The sequence below is a fragment of the Phocoena sinus genome, chromosome 14, assembly GCF_008692025.1.
Source record: "Phocoena sinus isolate mPhoSin1 chromosome 14, mPhoSin1.pri, whole genome shotgun sequence".
NCBI classification, from domain to species: domain Eukaryota; kingdom Metazoa; phylum Chordata; class Mammalia; order Artiodactyla; family Phocoenidae; genus Phocoena; species Phocoena sinus.
This window is the reverse complement of record NC_045776.1, coordinates 489,613-512,975: the sequence shown is the minus strand read 5'-3', so window position 1 is coordinate 512,975 and position 23,363 is coordinate 489,613. Positions and strand designations below refer to the sequence as shown.

Here is a 23,363-nt window from a genome sequence, read left to right as displayed (position 1 = left end):
GGAGGGGGTGGCCAGGACGAGGGATGGGTGCAGAGGGCCCGTGGGCAGAGCCAGGCGGCACGGACAGCGCACCGGCTCCATCAGATCAGGTGCTGTGTTCAGAGGTGAAGCCGAAAACAGTGTCAGAGAGATAGCGGTGCAGCCCGCGCTCTCCAAGGGGCCTTGTGTCCGCAGCCGAGGTCGAACCCCAGGCTTAACGGAGAACCACGACTTCACACGGGGATCCACAGTCCCGGCGGGAGGGAGGCGCGGGGGGTCCCGATCTGTTCCGGCCTCTCCTCACCGCCCTCGTTCTTGCCTACCCCCCAGGGAGGACAGCCCGGCCGCCTTTCCCGACAGGCAGGGCCTGCTTCCAACCACCCTGTTTCATCCAACACCCGTGCATCCCAAGGCCCCTCCTGGCCCTGAAGTTCGGATCTACGACGCCAGCACGGGCAAGCTCATCCGCCAGGGTGCTGCGGGCCCCGGGCCCCCCGGCTCCCTGCCGGTGCACGCAGAGCTCTCCTCCTTCAGGTACGCGCGCCCCGCGCGCAGAGGTGTCCTCGCAGGGCTTAGCCAGCAGGCAGCAGAGTGGGGTGCCTGTGGGGTCGGGCCGGGGGCACAGTCCTCACCCGTGCCCACGTCGGGCCTTTCTGCATGTTCTTCCATCCTGTCTCGGGTCCTGGGACTGGGGCAGACGAGTCCGTGGCTCAGCCTGGACCTGCAGACGCCCCACCTTTGCTCGGTGCCAAGGGGTGGCCTCAGGCGGCTGGACCTGACCCTCCTGCCTTGCCCTTCGGGTCCGTCCCCGCTGCCACCCCCAGAAGGGCCAGTTGGGAGCAGCTCTGCTCTGTAGCCCCGGCCCTCAGGTCACAGGTCACACTGGTGGCCGTGGCAGTTGGTAAATAGGAACATAGAGAGAGACCCAGGTCGGGGAGGAAGGCACTGCCCGGAGGGAACGTGGCCAGTGGTTTCCACACGTGTCTCCACGGGTGTCTGTATCCTTTCTGCCTGTTGACTGGAAATCAGCTGAGTTGGGGACCTTACAGAGCACCCCGTAAACCCCTTAGCACTCCGAGGTGAAAGTGAGGGACCTGAAGCTTTGCTTCGTTTTTGAGGAGTGGCCACTGCTTTGAAACGCTTGTGCCTCTGCTGAACACATGGGGTCTTGTTTCCGGGTCCCCTCCTTTCCGGAGCCCCGAGCCCATCCCGAGAGCCACTTTTGCTGTTAGCGGCTCCCGTGTGGCGGTGGATTTCTCCTGCTCTGGTGGCCCGGCAGGCCTGCGCTGACCGCGTGGCTCCACCAGAGTGCTCGATACAGTGGGCAGGGAGGGACTCGCCCGATTCCCTACCCTCTGGCCTCGGCAACAGGCCGCAGGGGCCGATGTGAGCCCGGGTGACGCCAGCAGAGTGGATGTGGACGAGGGGCCCCTGGAGGCCAGCGGGGTGTCAGTTGACCCTGCGGCTGGGCTCCAGATGTAGACAGACGCCCGGGGTTTAGGCCAGTTTCAGTTGGGCTATCGGTTGGTGGATTATTTTGTTCTAGAAGCATCGTCGCTGACTAAGCTCTGATTTTCTTCCGACAACGTGACATTTAATTACTTGAGAAGGTGCACTGTGATCTCAGTGCTGCCTGTACGCCCGTGGAGTTACTTCCAGAGCGGGTCACTAGGTTAAAGGTCGTGGGTGTCCTTGACTTTAATAAATGGGGGCAGTTGTTTGCTACTTTGCCAAAGATTTGTTGGGATTTGTGTCCCGCCCGGAAGGACCGGCCCCTCCCTCTCCTTCCTCCTTGATCGGTCTCAAGGCGCACGGCCGCCCTCTCTCTCCGGTGAGGCCCAAACTGGGCCTCCCACAGGCGACGACCCCGGGTGTGTCTGAGGGTGAGAGGTGCAGGGTTGGGGGGCAGCACCCCTCACGGAGACAGCGGGCCGCGAGTGGCCCCGGGCTTCCCGACCTCATGCACTGAAACGTATCTCCCTGCACGGACAGCCTCTGCAATTCCGAATTCCTTTTCATTTACCCTTGGTTTGTCGTGGGCTATAAGTTGTGAACGTTTTGTTTTCTTCAGTAAAGGTTTTATTCTGAGACAATCGTAGGCTCCCAGGCAGTTGTCAGAAATAACAGAGATCCCAGGGACCGTTAACCCGCTTCCCCCATTGGCGTCATCTCACAGAACTGGCCGTAGGGTGCAGCCAGTCTCGAGCCGGGACGCCAGCACTGGCCTGGTCCAGACGTAGCATCCAGCCCCACCAGGGCACCCCCGGCCCATCTCCAGCCCTCCCAGCCCCACCCCCAAGCCTAACCCGGCCACCACTGGTCTGCCTCTGTCCCTGTACTCCCGTCATCCCAAAAAGACGGAGTAAGTGGAATCACACGGTGTGCAGCTCCACTCCGCACAGTTCCCTGGAGATTCTGCCCCGATGCGGCCGTGTCCGCTGCTGAGGAGTGTTTCGTGGAAAGAGGTACCGCGGCTTCTGTGGCGTTCACCTGCCGAAGGTCATCTGGGGTGTGTCCAGCTCTGGAATGTTACTGATACGGCCGCTGCTGTTGTAAACGTCTGTGTACGTCTCTGCTTCTCCTGAATCAGCGCCCAGGAGTGGGACTGCTGAGTTGTACAGTGAGCGTGTTTAGTTTTACAAGAAGCCGTCCAGTTTTTTTCTGCAGTGGTGGTACCTTTTACGTCCCCACCAGCGGGTGGGGGACATTGTTTCTCTGCATCTGGTGCCCCCGTTTCCATTTGAGCCTCCCTGAGGGTGTGGGACGTGTGGTTTCATGCTCACCCTTTCTCTCGGCCCTTTGCCCCTGTGGAGTCTCCTCAGCGAGATGTCCCGTCGCCTGCCCGTGCATTTGAGGCCCTTAGGGTGTCTCGGGTCCTTGTCCTGCGTCCGTTGCGAGCCTTGTGGAAGCTTCTCGTGCTGTGGGGATGCCTTCCACCCTCTTAACAGAGTCGTTGGCAGAACAGACGTTTCCTGTTTGGGGGAGGTTCTCTGACTGGTTGTCTTTCCGTGAGTCATGCTTCGGTGTCAGGTCTGTGGACCCTGCCTGGCCTGGATCCTGGTAGTTTCATGTATTGTATTTAAGTCCGTGATCTGTTTCGAGTGAGTTTTGGCCTAACGTGAGAGGTTTGAGGGTGGGGCCGTTTGTGGGCAAGGCCCTCTTTCCTCCATGGGCTTGTTCTGCACCTTTGTTGGACTCAGGGGACCGTATTCCTGTGGGTCCGTTCTTGGGTCCTCTGTCTCTTCCAGTGGTTGGTGGGCATTTTTGCCTTTTTCCTAGTCTGAGGGGGGAAACGTTGAGCCTCTCACCATCACACGTGGTGTCGGCTGCGAGTTTCTGTAGCTGCTCCTCCTTGGATTCCTCCTGTCTTCCCTGTGTTTCACCGTGAATGGCTGTTGAATTTCTGCATCGCTTTCTCTGTGTTGACCTCAAGCTCACGCAGTTTTTCTTCTTTGGCGTGTTACTTGAGTCGTATTTCCCTTGTAACTGGAGTAGCATTTCTCTCACTGCTCTCAAGGTTTTTTTTCCTTGTCTTGAATTGCAGATTTGATGGTGATGTGTCTTAACATGGATGTGGGCGTTTATCCTGTTGCGGATTCACTTAAGAGTCTCGAATCTGAAAGTTTCACGTCGTTTTTGCCAAATTTGGGGCATTGTTTCCGGCCATTATTCTTCAAGTGCTTTTTCAGCTCTGCGTGTTTCTCCTCTCCTTCTGGGGCACCAGCAGTGACATGATCGTGGGCTCTCACTGTTGTCACGTGGGCCTGAGGCTGTGTGCGGTTTTTCCTCTTCAGTCTGTTTCCTGTCGTTTACATGGAGTACTTTCTCGGGTGTCTTCAGATTCAGATTTCCTTCCCTCTGTCCCCTCCTTCGGATACTGAGCCCACCTAATGCATGTTTTCATTTGTTTTCACTTCGAAAATTTCCATTTGGTTCTTCTCTTTATCTTCTATTTCGTTCCTGAGGCTCTTTGTTTCTTTCGTTTATTTCAAGCGTGCTTGTAATTGCTTATTGAAGCATTTCTTTTTCTTGAGGATACTTTGGAATCTTTGTCAGACAGTTCTGTCATTTCTGTCACCTCAGTTGACATCTCCTGATGGTCTTTTTTCAGTCAGTTGGAGATCTTCCTGGCTCTTGGTGTGACAGGTGGTTTTCAGTTGAAACCTGGAGACAGGTCTCTTTCTGAGAGTCTGGACCTTGCTGAAACCTTCTGTTTAGCTGGCTTTCGCAGGCCGTGCTCCCGCAGCAGAACTTATAAGACACCTCCTCACCCCTGCCGGGCAGGGGCAAAAAAAGTCCAGGGTCCCACTCGGCCTCCGCTGACGCCGGCCTGGGGGTCACTGTTACTGCCGGGCAGCCTTGGCGCGGGGTCCACGACAGTCTGACGCCTCCCGGTTTTCGCAGGAGGGTGGGCTCCACTGACACTGCAGCGCGTCACGGACCTGCTTAGAAAATGTAGAACTAGGATCTCGGACCAGGCAGAGTCCACACACTTGACAGCGGAAGCATGACCCATAGAAAGGAAACTGATCAGGAGCTTCCTGCCAGTGAGAAACCTCTGCTCTGCCAGCGACTCTGCCGCTGGCTCCGTGACGCCCCCGCGCGGTGGGGCGAGGGGAGGCAGCGGGCGGGCTTGCTGTCCAGTCCCGTGCTGGTGGCTGCGGCTGCCCGTGAGCCGGGCCTGCCCGTGGGCGTGTCCAGCTGCCGGTTCCCGGGATGAGCAGCGGGAAGCGCCAGAGGAGCCACCGTGGGGCCTGGGGCTCGGGCCGTGCGTGCGGAGCCGATTCAGAAGCCACAGGGAATCTGCTTGCATTTCTGCAAATCTCTCTGGCTTAGCGGAAGACGGGGTTCCCACCTGCCTCCTGGTCCACCTGGTGTGACCTGCCATCCGGTGGGGACGCCGGAGGGAGTTCTGGCCTCGCCCGGTGTGTCTCTAGAAGAGGGAGGATCTTGCGGCTGCCCTGAGGGGGTTCTCAGGAGCCCCCAGCGTGGTGGCCGATTTTCAGCATCTTCCACGTGGAAGAACATCCTGCCTTTTCAGGTGCTTGCGTGCAGCTCAGGCTGAGCCCACACCCCACTGCCTTGAGGACCGGTCGGGCCCTGGGCCCATGAGCCTTCCGTAGGGGGTGCACGTGTTCTCACCTTCCCCGTTCTGGGTCTGAAGGGAGGCTGTGCTAGTAAAAAGGTACTTCTGCCGTTTTCCATATTCGTAAGAGGAGCTCTGGGTGGTGGGGTGACGGTAAGTGGATGTGGGCTGAAGTGCAGCCTGATGCCCAGGTCAGAAGACAGGACAGGAAGCTCTTAAGCCGCATGGATACGTGGAGGCGGGCAAGGCGGGCGGGCCGTCGAGAGGCTGGGGACAGAGTCTGACTTCGGAAGAAGCAGGGGTCAGCGGTTTCTAGATGGTCCTTCATGTTTCTGGGTCAGAGATCTTAACCACATCAGGTAGTATGTGGTTAGCCCAGTACAGTTGCTTCCTTTCAGTTTTGTGATTCAGACTTATTATTACCACCACTTTTCTTCAGAGTAACAAGGTTTTGCTACGTCGTCTTCAGTTTCCTGGTGGCCGTGAGGTGCCCACAGCCAGCTCCAGAGGAAGGCACGGCCGCCTGCTTCACGAAGCCCCTTAAGTTCTGAGGCCGTCACGGGCACTGACACGGGAGGAGAGCGTGTGCGGGGGACAGGGGTGCTCTGGGGTCTGTCTGTTCCAGGTGGAACGGAGAGGGTAGCTCAGAGGACAGTCACTGTCACGCCAGCCTGGGGCTCGGCTCCAGGACAGAAGCGTTCTGGGAACAGAAGGTTGGTTCCTCATGCAGTGTTGATGTTTAATAGTTTAATAAAGCCACACACATGACCCTGCATGTTCCTGTCCTCTGTGGACGGACGGACTTTCACTACGACCCAGGGCACTCTGTGTCTTAAATTGTCTATCACGTTATCTCTACTTTGTAGCCCGGACGATACAGAAATGGTTGATTTCTCGCAGTCTTACAGCTGCTTGATCTTACTTAGAGCATAAATAGCACTGCGGCTGGTTTCTGAGCAAGTGTTCACCGTCTCTCTGCACCTTTGCCCTTTGTTCTCAAATGAGTCCCGCCAGCTGGATGCTCAGACAGTGCGGTTTGTTGATGGGAGGAGCTAAGTGTTCACTTTTAGCCCGAAGAAGGGTGAGCCTGACCGGCCCACAGCCTGGCTGGACTCAGGGATTTGGTTTCATAAACAAACCCATATCAAGCCTGAGTAGGTACCGTCCACGAGACAGCGTGTGTTTCCACAGCTGAGATATTGTGTGTGTGTGTGTGTCTGTGTCTGTGTCTGTGTCTGTGTCTTTACCTATCCCGAGAATCGGGAATCTGATTCAGGGCTGGAAAGGTGACTTCAGACCAACTTTCCTCATACGGGGCCTGTGAAATTCCTTTCAGAGCGGTCCAGCCACATCACCAGCAGATGTTTGGTGAAGACTTGCCAGCCAATCAGGATGGAGAGCAGCCTGGTCCTTCTAGAAGGAAGCGGCAGCCCAGCATGTCGGAGACCATGCCACTGTACACGCTGTGTAAGGAGGACTTAGAGAGTATGGATAAAGAGGTGAGCCCCGGCCCGGCCGCAGCACACGCCTCGCGTGTGGCCTCACCTGGCCTTCTGGTCTCCAGGGACGTGTGGGAGAGGAGGTGACGACAGCAGGAGGTGACCAGTTGGTGTATTGGCAACATAGAAGGCAGGTTTCTGCACCGACGGGCCTGACCTCCCCCTTCCACCCTGGGGCCCACGGCGGTGTCTGGCGTTGTCGCTAATAAGGGGGCTCCTGGCGTCGAGTGGGTGGGCTCCAGGGGAGCCACCAAGCAGCCTTCAGTGCCCGGGCGGCCCCCGCGTCCTCAGGACCCAGGTCGAGACACCCTCTGCCCTCTCAGGTTGCACGTAGGTTTTGAAACACACCCAGGTCGTGACTGGGAATTGGCTGTTTCACCACTGACAGGTTTCAGGCAATGTGGGTAGAAGTGGTGTTTTTCTTCCAAATGCTTAATTGTGGGAATAATGATAACAGGACCCAGAATCCCTTTTGAAGTGAAGATTAAATACAGAGGGGATTCTCCTTAGGACCAGAACAAAACTAAACTGTAGATAATTTTGCAAGTCAGCTGTTTGTCTCTGGCCCACGAGGGAAGCAGTGGGAGCGCCTGTAAGCCTGCCCTTTGTCCCTCTCGCCCTGTGTCCCGCGCCTGCCCCAGGGCCTGTGCCTCGTCCATCCTAGGTCAGGCCCCTCAGAGAAGGCCCCAGCCTGTGGAAGGTGCCTTGGGCAGCATGGCTCCGGGGCTGCTGTTCTACGCAGGCACCGTTGTGGACACCACACCTCACATCCCACTAAACGGAGCTGGGCCCGGATCAGGACCGACACTCCTCCGGCCCTCGGATCTGCGTCTTAGAGACAGACAGCTCCCGCAGCCACTCAGCCACTCGTACTGCGCAGACAGAAGTCGTCCTCGGACCATCGCGCACGCCAGGGAGAGCCCTGAGGACAGAGATGCATTTCAGCTTCCTTCCAGCCGTAGCAGAAGAATGTTACGTTCAGTATAGAATCCTACCAGCAACTCAGATGATCATCTTCAGATGATAATTTATCCCGTGACGCTTAAACCTGCTTTGAGATGTGCCGAATTTCTCTGTTTGCCGTTCGTTTTCTGCCTTTTTGAGCATTTAGCCAGTACACTGCTGGGGTTTGTTCATAAAAATGTTTTCTCCTAGAAGAATTTTTTTAGCCGTGAGCCTGTCTTCTTGATCAGGGATGTTCCTTGTTCTACGTGAGGGACGCTCCCTGCTGGGGGTTGGCAGGGGACAGCTGGACACTCACTTCTCTCCTCCTGCCCACCCCCTCGCCCCAGTCCTCCCAGGTGGACGGGGCGGCTTCGCTGCTGGCCACCTGCAGACACGGTTCAGTTTGTCGAGCAGTGGCGACGGTTTTGCTACTCGTTTGTTGCACATCAAAGGGTGTCGAAATCTTAACATGAAATCACAGTGTTAAATACACTTCCCATCACTCTGAAACCTGGCTTTTCTTTCAGAAATGAAAATTAGCCTTAAAACCTTCGTTTTGGTTCTTCGGGAAGAAAGGTTTTGAAGGAGAGAGAAATCCTGGACTTGGGATTCCAGCAAACATGACTGTCGTTTTATAAATGAGGGAACCAGGGGTTGGTGTCCAGCGGTGCTCAGGGGGTCCTGCTCGATTCCCGGTGACGTCTGGGCCCCAGAGAGACTGCTCGGTCAGTGCCGGGCGCCAGATGACCAGGGGAGCGGGCGCCCGGCTCTCCATCTTCCCTGCGTGGCAGGGCGGGGGCCGTGTGGGGCTTTAGGATTTGAGGCTGGACAGAGCTGGGCAGAGACCCTGTCCACCACCTGCAGCTCTGCCCAGAGACGGCCAGGCTGTGGTCCCCAGGGTCGCACGAAGGCGGCTGAGGCCAGAGAGGTGTTCCCTCTCCTTAAAGTTCAGGGGAGCAGGACTACTAAAGAGGGTGCTGTGTGCTCATCTGGGCGGTGTGGCTCTGAGCCTGTTGTAGTTGTAGTTTACTCCACCAGAGGGGGCTCTTCAGATGGCCCCGGATTGGCAGCGACAGGTGCTTGTCTGCTCTACGCTTTGAGGACCATGTCTGGGCGCTCCACAGCCAGGGCGTCCCAAGCACAGACGCCTCTCCCAGCCCCCAGCCGCCCGGAACCCTTCATTTCCAGGGTCAGCTCCTCTCGCCAGAAGGCACATCTCACCAGCACCAAGGTGTTCTGTACTCGCAGCCTGCACCTAAACTGACTAGGACTGCCGCTGTCCTTGTCACACGCCACGCGCAGGCTGGCATTTCAGATGAGCATCTTTGCAGACCCAGAATCTGAGCAGAACCTCCTCGTTGCTTTTTTCAAAGAGGCAAAAGTATACGCACGTCTGGTGTGATCACCGCTGTCTTCGTCTTGTTGATGCCAGATGGTTGTATTTGTGTATCTTGGTTCACGTGAAAAAGCTGTTTGCTGAGTAGAGGCTCAGCAGCTCCCCGTCTGCCGTGGTTCGGGCGGAAGCCGTAAGGGCGTGGCCTCTGCGCGCGCAGCCCGCGTGCGGACTTTGGGCAGCGGTTCCCTTTCAGCTCCGCGGCAGCCTCTGTCAAGGAGGAGATTGTTGACTCTATTTGATAGTTTGAGGGCACGCTTTGTCTGTTTGGACCAGCGAGCACCATCCGTCAGCACAGCGAGGAAATCCTGTCTCATTTCCCACCTGTGGACATTAACACGTTTCACTGGAGAAATCGAGACCTCAGGCACAGGTCTGCTATCTGGTGGGTTAAAGCCTTTGATACGCAGTAACCAGCGTGCCCGAAGGTGGTCCCTTGACCCCGAGAGGCCACCGTTGCACACGTGGGTGGCAGTTTCGGCCTGCTGCCCTCACTACCATGGTCCGTTCTGCTGCGCGTGTCACGGGGCTGTTTCCCCAGGGAGATCTGCAGAGTTGCTCATCCCGCCCCTGACGGTGGGTCCGCTCTGTGCTGGCGGCAGACGCTGTCTTGTGAGGATTATGTTCTGAATAAGATAGGAACATTTTCCACGAGCTTCAAAACATTGAGAAGAAGCCAGCTGATCCCAGAAGCTACTTGAAGAGCCAGCGTCAGGGAGTTGGGAGGCTGGAGCAGGCACGCTCCAGCAGCGTTTTGCGTTTGTGTTCGAAAGTCGGGGCCGTCAGCACATTTGTGATTCTTCGGATCGAGGTGGCCTTGCATTCTGCGTGGTTGCCGTAAAGCTGTCCTTTCCCAGAGTCGGTGGCGTCTTCTCACAGCATGTTTTTGCTGGTGATCAGTTCCGTCAGCACGTGTTTCTGTTACCAGCAGACGCACAAGAAAAGCGTGGAAAGTTCTCACAGCGCCCGCCGTGCGGCGTCTGCTCAGCTGCAGGTGCGCAGTTCGCACGACGCACGGGTGGCGCACGCGTCGGGGGAACAGATGCGGGCGCGTGTGGACGGCGCCCGTGTGCCGCGCCCCCCGGCCAGTGCAGGGTTGGACTCTTCCTCCGGCGCGCTTGACGCGGCTGCATCTCATGCCTGCGGGCGCTCTGAGCGCACGGCACACCTCCCTCCTCCGCCACCTTCTTGCGCTACTCTCGCTCTGCGGTGGCCCGCGTGTGCCGGTGTGTGCGTGTCCCGTGCGCTGCCTTGGCTTCCGGCTCTGTTTCTGCTCCTCCCACTTTTTTTGTCTTCGACTGTTTGTTAGAAGTCGATCCCGGTCGTGCTGGGTGTGGGGCGGACAGCACTGCAGAGGCGTGAAACTCACGTTGCAGTCCACGGCCGGCAGGACAGAACTTTCCATCTTAGCCTGACTGGGCTGGTCACCTGCTAAAACACGAAACCCTGTTCTCCAGAGCTTCTGCCAGGACATGATAGGATGTCCAGCACACGATTTAACAGTTACTCAACACGCGAACACAGGAACGGGCGACTCCCAAGAGAGTGACAGCAGGCGCCTACCCGGATAGCCCAGGCGTTGGGGTCATCAGACCAGCTCTACAGCAGCGGGCGTGGCCGTGGCCGTGGCCATTGGGAGAGGCACAGCCTTGAAGAGAGTGCAGACCACGAAGAAGAACCGCACGGAAACATCGGGACTGGACACACACTCAGGCAGATGCCCTGAAATTCACCAGGAGGACCCCTGGTGACGGGAGTGTCGAGGAAAGATTAAGTGAACTTGAAGACAGGGTTATAGGAATCACCCTGAGGAACAAGGAAAGCAGACCGGGCAGGGGGGTCAGAGTCTCAGGGACACCGGGGTCAAATCAGAAGTTGAATGTTTGTGTCGTCTGAGCTGATAAGAGGGAGAGATCGGTGCACAAAAAATACTTGGGGAGATAATGGCTGAAAACCGCAGATTTGGCGGAAGACTTCAATTTAGTGCCTTTGATGGCATAGACTAGTTTGGCCAGTTGTGGAATTTCTTCAAAGGTGGTCACGACATCCAGGCTCCTTCTCCCCTGGGATGGAAGCAGGCTGTGGGAAAGGCCGGCCCAGCGGGACTCAGATGGTCACGGGTTGGGGGTCGGGGTTGACGCCCGCTTGCCCTCCTCCCCCCGCGTGTGGGCTAAGCTGAGCTGATGCGAGGCCAGAGCACGCGTTTCTCGGGTACTGGGTGATCTTACTGCGTAATTTAGGAGCAGAGGTTTAATGGTTTGTTTTCACAACCACCTGAATCGTCTCCTCCTTTTGTCTTCGGTCCTTTTGCTTGGCTGGGCTCGCCCTGTGGTCCTGTTTCTGTGCAGCCCGGTCAGCCTCGACACCCGTGTGAGGTCGGTTCTCTTCCCGGGACTGTACCCGAGCCTGAGGCAGGGCGGGCGCTCCCGGGCGGGCCGTCAGGGTCAGTGTGGGGAACAGGCTCCCAAAGTCAGCGTGTCTTACCACCGTGCCGTGCCATCTGGGTGTCAGGAGGTGGGCAGCCCCACAGTCGCTGTCATGGACTCCAGTGTTTTGAGGTACCGCACGTTGGGCTTCAGGAGAAACACTTGAGATTGAAGATAACGCACGCGTGGAAACAGCACGGTAGTGCCGACGGTGAGGTAGAGGCACGTCCTGGCCTGGCTCTCACTTCCCAGAGGGCCTGTTCCGTAGCCTCTGCTGGGCCGGCCCGTGGGGGGCAGGTGGGTGCCAAGCGCGCGGGGACCGTCGGGCCCGGCCACCGGGGCGCTTCCTGCGGAACGCAGGGCTCTGTGGGCCCCAGGAGCGCGTCCCCTCCGCTGCTGCCGAGGGGACAGCGGACTCTGGTGGCGTCCCCCTGAAGCGTGGAGTCTAGACGAGGGTCGACCACATGGGTGTGTGCACGGCTGCCTTCTGGTCCTTTTCCACAGGAGCTCATCAGAGAAAGTTAAGTTCAATAGGCCCAGTAGTGCTTTCGGTTTTATTTCGTGAGAATGCAGCATATTAAGGGGAATGACCAGGACGTTTGTTCTTCTGGCCAAGAGAGAAGTACGTTGGTGTCGGTCTAAAGACCCTTCAGGTGGTATCATTTCTACCTCACCGGAAGCGCGTTGCCTGAGACCAGAGCTTAGAATTCACGCACGCGGTCCTCGGAGGTGTGTCCTCTTCACAGGCAGTGCTCTTAGTCGCTTAGAGTAGCTCACTCATGCACTGTGCGCGGCCCTCGCCGCATCAGGTTCCCTCCCTCTGCAGGCAAAGTAACAGAATGGTGAGAAGAAAGTGCTGGGACCAGGGCTGGGAAGAGGCCGTGTCCCCTCTGGCCGTTCTTGGCCTGGACTTGCTGTTTCCATTTCTTCTGTTTCTCTCTCGTCTGCCTCACTTCCACGGGTCAGAAACTGAGATGAGTTTTACTAAGTCTTCATGACTTGCATCTTCCAAGTCGATGGATGTAAACATTCCCAAGAGCATTTGATGTCATTCGTGCTTGCCCTTTGAGAGATTTCAGTACTGGAGGAAAAAGTGAATTTTGTATTTCTCTTCACATACTTGCTTTTAGATTTTCCCTTAATTAAGATTTTAAAATATTTACACGAGCATTTTTAAAACAACATTTACGAAGTAAATGGTTCATTACAGATCCCTGTTTTTCAGGAAGTGCAAAGTTGTCCTCATACAGAACTTTATGTGAGGGAAGCCGGCGGGAGCACACCAAGCAGGGTTAACTGAGACCAGACCTCCTGCGGGATGAGCCCGTGCTGTCCGCCAGGCCTGGTGCTAATGCCACCGAGCCGCGAGCCCATCGTTGGGGGGCCCGGCACGCGGCCCAGGTTGGGGTCGCCCCGCAGTCTCTGCGCTGCTGGGATTGCGTGCTTCGGGCAGATTTTAAATGATTGGCTTCTTTTAGTTCTTTCTTTTCCCCTGCGAAGATGGGATGCAGAGTTAAAGACCTGAAGTATTTTCAGAGCAAAATTTGACAAGAGGAGGTTTGCTTATCAAAATGAAGTACAGCCATCTAAATATACCGGTGAAGTGTAAGTGCCAGTAACCTGTTAGAATTAATACAATTAGATGCTTTTTGTTAGGTGCCTTTAGTTTAACCCGAGAGGATATATTACGTGTGAAGATCTTGTGACCCCTGACGATAAAGCCAACACTTTAACTGTCAATTAAAATGTTTCCGTATTTTAACTTGTGAGGTCCCTGCGCATTGTAACTCCCTAGACTGCTTGTTGATAGACTTGAAATTGGATACAGTGGTTCAAAGACGTCAGCCTTGGCCTGAGCGCTCAGGGTGTGGCTGGTGGTCGCTGCTCTGTAGAGTGAGTGTTCCCCCCCCCCCGCCCTCGAATTTAATCAGAGGGTTGGAACCCTTTCTGTCCCGTTTGCGGTGCCTTCCCCGGGGTGTCCCTGCCACGCACTGGGAGTCCACGACTCACAGGGAAGCGGGCCCAGTAGAGCCACGGGGAGCAGCGGGTGTGCAGGGCGCACACCCAGGAGGGTGCTGCGGGCGTGGGAGGGGTGCCGAGGGGGCATCCCCTGGTCATCCTGGGTTCTGGGCCCCACGGGAGCCTCCCTGACTCAGGGCTCAGTTAGAAGTGGGTGGTCTGCTGGAAGAAGTCAGAGTTCCCATGAGTGAAGTCCACCTAACAGCCTTCCTTCCTTGGCGTGTTTTCTGAGCTTGATAAAGTAGCCATCCCGCCCCATAGTTTAAAGTTCCAAAAGCCCAAGAGCCCGCATGGGCGCAGCCCTCGTCCCCCCCGCTGGCCGCCCTCTGTCTCGCATAAGCCGCGCGGCCCTCGAGTGCTGGCTGTTAGCTGGGTTCCAGCCGCGCTGTGCTGGAGCCGCAGGGGGTCGTTCCCTGAGCGTTTGGTGTACAGTCGCTCTTGCTTGGTTGACCGGGGGTGTGGCAGTGCCCACCTGGCTTCGCCCTGAGACCTTCACCCGCAGCCGCAGCCAGCAGTCGAGAAGCACAGGACGCGCACGGCCCACGGGACTCCCCGATGCCAGACGCAGTCGTAAATGGGGGGTCCCGGGTTGTCACGCGTCCTTCTGGCCAGCCGGCCGCCTGTCGGTTCCCACGCCCCTGCCGGGGCGGCTGAGAACTTGGGAAACGCGGAATGGGGCACGCGGTCGAGGCCTGACTGGCGGCGGGTGAAGGGCACACGGGTGAGGTCGGGAGGGTCCCGGCCAGAAGCCCCCGAGCCCTGTGCCTAGGGGGTTCTAGGGAGGCTCCCTGGGGGCGGGGTGGGGTGGTAAGGTCCAGGCCGCTCATCCGCTGGTGCTTCTGGGTGACCGGCCCCACCCCAGAGTCCACCACGGTTGCCTCATTAGAGCAAAGGTGCTCCCTCGTCCAGGAGACTCCGGGGGTTTGGGAGCTCTGGCTGGGAGCTCACGGGGGCAGAGCCCGGCGAGTAAACCTCTTGTCGCTTCGCACACGTGAAGCAGCTTCACAGATCAAACTTGTTAAGTAATGACCCCGCTCTGAGGCCATAAGAACGCAGTTATGCTAGCTGACGGGACACGGGGTCTCTGCTCCTTCCTGGAAAAGGTGCTGGCGGGTCCGTGTTCAGGAAACATGGGCCCGGCCTCCTCTCACCGCTGCCTTCCCCTTTCCAGCGCCCCGTCCGCCGTCGTGGGCGTCAGGTGTCGTCGGGGCCCTGCCCCCTGCCCCCCAACCCCCCTCCCTTGCCGTGTCTGTGAACAGTTAAGCCTGAGGTCTGTCAGAGAAGACAGACGGGCAGGCACCGCACACGCGGCCGTGTGGGTCCCAGGACCCGGCGAGGTGGGTGCGGAGGAGGGACAGCCCAGGCCACCTCTGCCTCCCGTCGTGCACCCCGTGGGCCTTGTCCACGCTCCTCGGTGCTGGTTGTAAGCATCCGTCTCGCGGCAGGCCCCGTGTTGGAGCTTTACGGGGTGTCCTGCGTGCTTAGTCACGGGAAGCGGGGCCCGTGCAGAAATCTGCGGTGTTGTCACTCCCGAGGGAGGGGCCGTTGCGTGGATTCTTCAGAAAGGTGATCTTGTGCTGACTCTTGGCCCTTCGTTAGGTGGATGACATCCTGGGAGAGGGCAGCGATGACAGTGACAGCGAGAAGAAGAAGCCAGGAGATCGGGAGGACCAGCAGCGGGGACCGAGGCCCGGGCAGCCCGAGGCCCTGGGGACCCCGAGGGGGCCCACGCTCAGGTCAGCGCCACCCACCGAGAGGAATGCAGCAGACGGCCGGGGGCCCAGGTGAGGGGGCCTGCGAGAGGAAGGGGGGCAGTCGGGGGCCCAGGAGCGGAGGGGGGCTCAGGTGCAGGGGAGGGGCTGGGAGGCGGGGGGGTTGCCCAGGTGAGGGGGGGCCTGTGCGCTGCCCCGCGAGTGCCAGACACCTTCCAAGCGCCAGACACCTTCCGTGTTGATCAGGGCACTGTTGTTATTCTGTTGTATCTTCCCAGTGTTGTTACGGACCATGGTGTGTGGGTATCATTTTCAAGGCAATAGTGAAGGGGTTAAGAGACCTAAAGACGTCGGTCTGGGTGGTCCTGAGAGGGCAAAGGTCACTGTCCTGTTTCTGAAACATACAAAGCACGTTACAGGTTGTTTAGAATATTACGTTCGTGGTGCCCCCGATTTTTATCGTTTTTTACGATTCAGTTACCATTTGGGCAGATGTAACTCTTCCCCTTCATAGAGTGCAGTGTCTGTTGTAGGTGGTGGTTCGTGCCCAGGTGTGGTCGCAGCGGCCCAGGAGCCTGCGGTGGGGCTCCTCTCCCTGAGTCCCCGCTCGTGTCTGGAGGGCTGCTGTGTGTGGACCCAGGACGGGACGCGGCCGGGAGCAGCGTGCTGTCCACCGACGGCGGCCCCGCGCTCTGTGTCCAGCTGCGCGGTGTGCTCGCAGCCCCAGGGTTTCGCGCGTTCAGAGGCAGGTCGTGGTGAGAACTGGACCCCGCGTGACCTCACGCGTGTGCAGGGCGTGGGCCGAGGGCAGCTGCCAACACCAGTGTCTGCTCTCGGGGTCACTCGGCTTGTTAGGACTGTACGTGCTGACGCTGAGTCAGGCAGGACGGCACGACTGTGCTTCCTTTTCCCTTTTATTGTATTTTCCTTTACTTACGTCTCCGTATGTACATACGTACGGATGGATGTTTTGTTTCTGCCGTACCTCGCAGCATGTGGCATCTTAGTTCCCCAGCCAGGGATCAAACCTGTGGTAGGGGAGGGGTGGTTTCTTCCGGGGTGATTCTCTGTTTCTGTTGTTACATTGTAACGTGGGATGAAATAAGTATACAGTTTCCCACAGTGCAGAATCAGCGGGAGCCCTGAGCTTGCGGTCACTTGCCACGCACTGATAGGGTTTTGATATGAGTCTGCGAGCCACTGATTTATTACGGTCTCCGGGCAGCCAAACCTCCCCGCTAATGAGGATCTGTACCTGCAGCCACTCCCCAGTGGGTCCCAGCGTCCCCACCTCAGCTCCACCCCAGATCATCAGGCATTAGACGCTCATAAGGAGAGTGCAGCCAGGACCCCTCGCGTGCGCAGTTCCCCGCAGCGTTCATCCCCCTTGAGAATCTAATGTCGCCGCTGATCTGACAGTGATGCGAGCGACGGGGGCTGCTGTAAACAGAGATGGAGCTTCGCTCGCCCGCCGCTCCCCTCCTGCCGTGCGGCCCGGTTCCTAACAGGCCACGGACCAGTCCAAGGCCCAGGGGTTGGGGACCCCTGCCTTACACAGTTGTTTGACCCAGCTGCGTCCTCAGCTCCGCGTGAGGGCCCCGTGGGGCTCTCGAGGGACGTGGGGAGCTGGGGCCCCTCTGAGGAGTGCGCTCCCAGAGCCCCGGTTCCACTGCTGCTGGGCTGCTCCGCCTGCCTGATTCTGTTTTCTGTGCCAAGTGAAGAGGAAGACAGAGCCTTTTCTCTAAGACTGGGAAGGACGGGCCGGAGTCCTGGGGCCTGCGGCCTCCTTTGTCTCCACGGAGTCATCTGCCCACACGTGAAGTAGCTCCGGGCCACGCGGAGAAAGCCTTGCCTGCGGTGGTTCGGTGTCCACCGCGGCTCCTCTCAGCCCTGCACGGTGCCAGGGAGTCCAGCGCCGGGGCCGGGGCTGTGGTCCGCGCTGGGCCAGCGTGGGGTGGGCGTGGGGCGGGTGGTGATCGGGAGCCCCCCCTTCGCCCCGGCCCGGGTCTCCTCACCACCCTCACTGCAGCTGCTGTTTCACACCGTGCCGTGGGCCTTGACCTCAGCGCTGTGGGAATCTGAGATGAGGCCAGAGCCCGGGGTCCACCCGAATGCCTCCTCCCCCCGGGTGGCCAGAGACCCTGTTCCCACCCCCGCCTGCCCCTCCGCCACTCGGCGTCTCCCTGTACCCGACGTCGAGTCTGCCCTGCCTCGGGGCTGAGGCACCGTGATCGGGCTTGGGAGCTCATCCCTTTCTCTGCCCAGAAGTTGGCGAATGTAGTTTTCGCACGTGTTTTATTCTTGTCAGTGGGCTCTAGGTGTGGATGCTTTGGATTTTCCCATAGCAGCGTTTTTACTTGAAATTAAGTCAGGCACGTGTGGGGGGTTTGTTTCTTGCCTGCGGGACATTTCGGTCCACGGCCTTTGCCGCGAGCGCTGGCGCCTTGCGCCCTGGGTCGCAGCCTGGCTTCTCCCGAGCGGTTGGCAGCATGTCCCGCCGGCCTGAGTGGCCAGGCTCTTCTACGGGATCTTAATATCACTGGAACTTGAAGGTGACTTCTGATGGAAGGACGGGGGTGGGGTTTGGGCTTGTCCACTGAGAACCGATCCACTCTTCTTTCAAATGAACACACGTCAGATGCCCGTTTTACACACGGCAGCTGGAGGGTCACTTCCTCTCCTTGAGGCAGGTCGTGGGCCGCCCTGGCCCCACCACTCGCAGGAGACGTGCGACGTGGAGACTCGGCCTGGGGTCTCGTGTCGTGGGCGGTCGGCTTGGCCAGCGGAAGCCGGCTCTCTGTCCCCGAAGCCCGTTCTCTAAGTGCCAGAGAGTTTAGTCTCAGCACCTTCCCCATCCCGCCTGGTCCCGTGGTGAACTAGTCAGGGGCGTCACTCCACTTCTAAAGGCGAAGCTCCTGACCCGAGTCCCGGGCTCCCACCGCCCGGTCCTCTGCCGCCTCCCCTTCTCCTCAGGGGTGCGGTGGCCGGGGTCCCGGCCGAACGTGTAGACAGACGGCGCGAAGTTGTGCAGAGGCCCTCACGCGTGAGAGCTGTTCTCAGTGCTGGGTGGTCACCTAGGCAAGGCTGTCTTTACTACGCTGGGGACGTTGGTCATTTCTAAAGATGGAGGAGACGTGGGCCCGGTGTTTGTGACCAGAGAGCAGACCCAGCTCTGCTGCCGCGGTGGAGCCCGAAGGCCGCTTCGCAGCCAGCCCTCCACCTCCACCCTGTCGCTGCCTTGCCGTCGGACACCTTCTGTCTGCGCTGCCAGCTGGTGGCCCTGGGACCGAGGTGCTTGGCTCAGGTTGTAAATTCCCCAGGCTGTGGCCCAGGAGCTGCCCTTCTGTCACGTGGGCACGTGGCTTCCCGTCGATTCGTGTGTCGATTTGTGATGTTTAACCTGCCGTAGCCGACAGCACCGTGGTGACACCCTGGGCCCCAGCCCTTTGCGTGCGTAAGCTCATCACACACAGTCGGTTTCTGAAGGCAGGATCGCCGAGGTCGGAAGGCCTTCGCACTCTTGACCTGGTAGCCGCTTTGAGTTGCCCTCCGACCGTGGAGGGTCGTGCTGATGGTGAGGGGGCTGGCTGTCCCCCACGCTCCCTGCCACGGTGCTTCGTGACGGCTTCTGGGCCCTGCAGTGTGGTGGATAAAAAGCGGCGCTGTTTTAGTTGTGTGTGCCTTTCTCTCTCCCTGCGCTGAGCCCGCGCCCAAGGCTGGACCCCAGAGACGTTGCGCTGTTGGGGGGGGGGGGGGGCGGGGCTGGTGCCGGTGCAGCAGCTTCCCCAGAACAGCCCCGCCCTGGGGGGAGGGAGACCAGGGCCCGGAGTGGCTGCAACGCAGTAACTAAAACGTCCAGTTTCCAGCAAAAAGAATCACGAGACATCGGAGAGACAGAAGAATGATCCACAGACAAGACAGAAGAGGCCAGAGAAGCTGCCCGAGAGGGCGACCGTGTATCAGAGGAACAGACGGGATACGTTCCCAGAGCCGCGGAGACTGAGAACTGCCGAAGGGTTCTGGGGACAGCGTCTCAGACGGCACCGCCAGGCCCTCGGCGCGCACGTGGCAGGACTGCCGGGGACGTAATGACTGGCACCTTCCCAAATGTGACGGGGAACGTCATCTGACACATCCCGGGAGCTCAGGACCTGTTTTTCAAGTAAAAACGCTACTATGGGAAAATCCAAAGCGTCCACACTTCTACACCTAGAGCCCAGCTCAGAGGTCCCCATCTGCACGCTCCACGGCAAAGATGCAGGAAGCCAAGACCAGGACAGGGGTCAGAAGACTTTGTCTCAAAATAGGTGACGTCACCTGAGTTCTCAGGCTTTTCAGAAACAGTTGAACAGGTGTGGCCCGTACGATTTTTCCTTGGAAAGTGCCCTCTCGCCCTGTGGCCCTGACCTGAGCACACGCCCTGGAGCCCGGTGTTGTGTTACAGTGACCTACGCGTGCACCTCTTTGAAGAAGCAGCAGAGCCTCCGCCGTCGTGACCGGACAGGGCAGGCAGGAGCCCACGCGCATCCTCTCTGCCTCGGGGTCCGGACGGCCTTCCTCACCCCAGGGCAGGTGCTCCCCTGTGGGCACGTGGACACATGCACACACGCACCTGAAACAGCTTTTGTTAGGTAAAATAGTGACCTTACCACCTGCCGTGCTGCTCTGTTCTTTTTCTTTCTGCCAAAAATAGCAAGCTGGTTGTAACCAGCAATTTGAAAAATAAATGCATTATGGATTGTTTGATCTTGTCGGTTAGACACCGGTATGAAATAATAATGTGTGTTTATTTGCCATAATTGTGCATCTTATTAAACAGCAGACTTCAGGTGCGGGTCCACGTGCCTCTTTACAGCAAAGAGCTCAGAGGCTGGGACGTGAGGGAGGAAACGTACATACGTGATTTATGTTCCTGTTCACGTTCTTGCTTTATTCCACGTTGAATCTGAGCTGATTCTTGAGCCTTAAATTTTCCCCAAATTAAATCTGTTAGCGTTTCTCTAGGGGACTGTGCTGTTGGTTGTGAAAACAGAATACAATTATTGCAGGCTCTGCTGAGAGGAAAGGAAGCTGGTATCAATTTTAGGCATTTATTAACCATGACTTGCAGCTGTGTCCAGTCTTTGAGGTGATCTTTAATTACTAAAACTCAACTGTGTTGGATATAGGAATACTCCAAACATTGTTTAACCGAGACTGAAGGTTTTGCTCTTCCCAGCACAAGGCACTGCCGCTGTGGCCCCCGACCCTGGTCCCCAGGCCCCCGGACACGGCCACGCGAGCGGACTCCGAGGTCCCAGGGTCTCTCCCGCAGGACCAGCCGGGCTCAGCACAGTCGACATTTGTCTCTCTGCACAGAGGCTGCGACAGCCGTGGGGTCCTGCCTAGCTGTTAGCTGGCGTCGCCCTGGGGGGTGGGGGGGACACCCTGTGCAGCCCGTCGCCGCAGGAGAGCACCAACCCCGGCCGACGCAGCCGGGCGCCGTCCACTGACTCAGCCTCGGCTTCCTTGTTGCAGCAGCTCGGGGTGCGTGAGGGTCTCTGTACACAGGCAGAGGGCCCGGCCCTTCCTGGACCTGGGGGCTTCCTCACCAGTCACGGGAACACCTCCTCTTTGCCCTTGGATTTGGTACTTCCTGGAAGCTCGTCCCCTCCGTGACCGGAAGACGGGGATCTGCTTTACAGCACGAGCGGCACCCGCCCCGGGGACACCCAGGAGGCGGAACACGCCGGAGGTGGAGGGCGGTCGGGGAGGAGCCTCGAGGACAGACCACGTCCGCACGTGCTCTCAGCACCGCCGGCGGTGCAGCCACAAGTGCGGGCCTGGAAGGTGGGGTTCAGCCCCCTCTGCCCGCCACCCGCAGCTGAGCACAACTCAGGCCTGGGGGGGCTGACTCTGCTCTGCTCTCGCGTGTGTTACCACTACACGCGCACACACACACGTGACCGCCCGGCTGTGTCCCTGGGAGGCGGTGCTGGGCCCTGCCCCGTGGAGCGTGGGTGTCGTTGGGGTTAGGAGAAAGCAGTCCCTCTAAACGGTTCCATCTACACGTCGTTTCTAAGTTTATCTGTTGTGTTCACTCAGCGAAGGGGAATCGTGTGAGCGCCTCAGATTATTTACGCTTTACGCTTAACACCGTCTTCGGTTCCACCATCTCTCGCAAATCCAGAGTTAACCTTGCAGTGTGTCTGAGGGGCTGGACCCTCGGGCCGCATGTCTGCTCAGATTTGGCTCGAGTTGGCGAGGCCCGGGCGCCGTGTCCCAGCCGTGGCTGTGCTCGAGCAGCCACCTTGGTCGGTGTTTGTCCTGAAAGCACATCACAGGGTCCACACGGCTCCGTCCTCTTGTCCAGACCCTGGCGCCCTCCCAGCCGCCGGGTCGCTTCCCATCCGCGCCCCCTTCCTGCACCGACCTCCTCCCGGTGCCGCCGGGACCCGAGAGGAGGGGTTTCTTTCGGGTTTACTTTCCCTTCCAGCCGCGAGTGCTGCCGAGCCAGGCTGCAGCGGCTGGGCAGGGGCGGCGCTGGGTCGCAGTAAGCGCGCGCTTCCCCTTCGGGTCACGTGCTCCCTCCGGGGCCGGGGTCCCTCTCCTCTGACTTCTGCCAGCCTGGGGGCTGAATGTGCTTCCTGACAGGCACCTTGATTCGCTTTTCAGATTACGTCGTAGTATCTTTTTCAGTGTTCGTTGGCCCTTTTTTCTGCCAACTGCCCTTTTCTGTTTGAGGAGTGTTTCTCACAATTAGGTTATTCCTTGTCTGTTGTAGAAATTTCTGTGTGTGTTACAGGTCTTAGGTTATAGACGTCACAGTCTTGCACGTCATTTTCCCAGTCTCGTGTGTGTCTGTGACTGCTTGATGCCTTTTGTGTCTCTAAGAGGTAAATCTTTTGGGGGGGTTTCTTCCCTTCAGAAGGTTTCCCCAAACCATAGTAGTTGTTGGGGGGGTGGCGTATATATATTCCTACGTAACTTTTCGATAAATGGTGCGACAACAGCTGTAAACTGTTGATGTCCAAATGCAGAATAATTAATCGTAGCCCACGGTCAGAAATGTACTCAGCAGTTAACTCAAAATAGATTTCATAGACCTGAATGTAAAACATACACCCGTCTGCTGGCGGCTGTCCCCGCCTCCCTTCCCAGCGGCTTGTCCAGCTCCAGCCGTAGCCACCGAGTTTGCTCCGGGCCCCACCCTCACACGTCCTGGGTATTTCGTTACCTGCCGGAGACGGAGGCTGCCTTGGTGCCCAGCCTGTGCTGTCAGGGCTGTTCCGGAAGCATGGGGGCTGGCGGCCGAGGGGCCGGGGAGCGTGTGCGCCACGAGCATCTCACGGTGCGTGTGCTTCCCTTGCAGGGGCCACAAGAGGAAGCTGAACGAAGAGGACGCAGCCAGCGAGTCCAGCGGAGCGTCCAGCTGCGAGGACGAGGAGGGGGGCAGCTCGGAGGCGGACGAGATGGCGGCCGCGCTGGAGGCCGAGCTTGGCGACCTCATGTGACCGCGGGGCGTGCACTCGACTCGCCTCCGTCCTGGGAGCTGCTCCTCCTCCAGAGGGACATGTCTGTTTGCAGAGCTCCACCTGCAGAAACACACTGTTTTGCAGAAAGAGGTGTTTTTAGAAGTTTCACTACAAGAAAGCCTGCTTGTTAAGGACAGCGGGGCAGGGAACGCGGCCATGCCAAAGATCCTGGGTGAGCCCAGCAGAGCCGCACAGCGGGACTGGAGTTGGCGGCTTTTTATCAGGAAGACGGGGGGTGTGGGGAGGTGTTTTTCCTTTAGCTAGGCAGCACATTGCTTAGGGTGAAGGCTGGGCGTCCGACCAGACAGAGGGGTGAGGCGGCAGCAGCCCAGCATCCTCCTGCTTTTTCACGACCGAAGCTACCAGAACATGCACAGGTTTCAAGCGAGGCCGTGCATCGGCGTGTGACGAGGACAGGCCTGGGGCCCCCAGCTGCCCCCAGGGCCTTGCAGCTCCCGCGGGCGCCGGGACAAAGGGCCCTGCCCTCGCGGGCATGTAAAGTTTTGTATATCTATTTCATACGTGACCCACCAAACAGATTTTTCTTTCCTTTAATAAAAGTCCCTTTTGTAAGCCTTCTGCTCTGCCCCGTTCCCTCGTCACGGGATCCAGCTCTCGCGCCACGTGCGTGGGTGAGCTGCCCTGTCCCACTCCCCTCCAGGGCACTCACAGGGCCGATTCCTGGGTGAATGACCGGGCCCTTGGACGCTGAAACAGAAAAGCAGATGACCCTCTCAAGCCGGTCCGTGGCTGTTAGTCTGTCCCTTACTGCACCAAAGCTTTAGGAATG

General features: G+C 58.5%; 1 protein-coding gene across 5 annotated transcripts in view; it reads left to right on the top strand.

The window, feature by feature from the left end:
* Positions 1-23,146, top strand: part of CTDP1 (CTD phosphatase subunit 1) — a 42,080-nt gene extending 18,934 nt beyond the window's left edge. For 3 of the 5 annotated variants that reach the window (XM_032654446.1, XM_032654448.1, XM_032654445.1), the window contains exons 10-13: positions 310-513; positions 6,402-6,564; positions 14,947-15,131; positions 22,411-23,146. In XM_032654446.1, coding sequence (XP_032510337.1) covers positions 310-513; positions 6,402-6,564; positions 14,947-15,131; positions 22,411-22,552 — 694 coding nt within the window. In that variant the 3' untranslated portion in view covers positions 22,553-23,146. The remainder of the gene's footprint in view (positions 1-309; positions 514-6,401; positions 6,565-14,946; positions 15,132-22,410) is intronic. The other 2 variants (XM_032654449.1, XM_032654447.1) reach the window with 2 other exon arrangements.
* Positions 23,147-23,363: the final 217 nt, after the last annotated feature.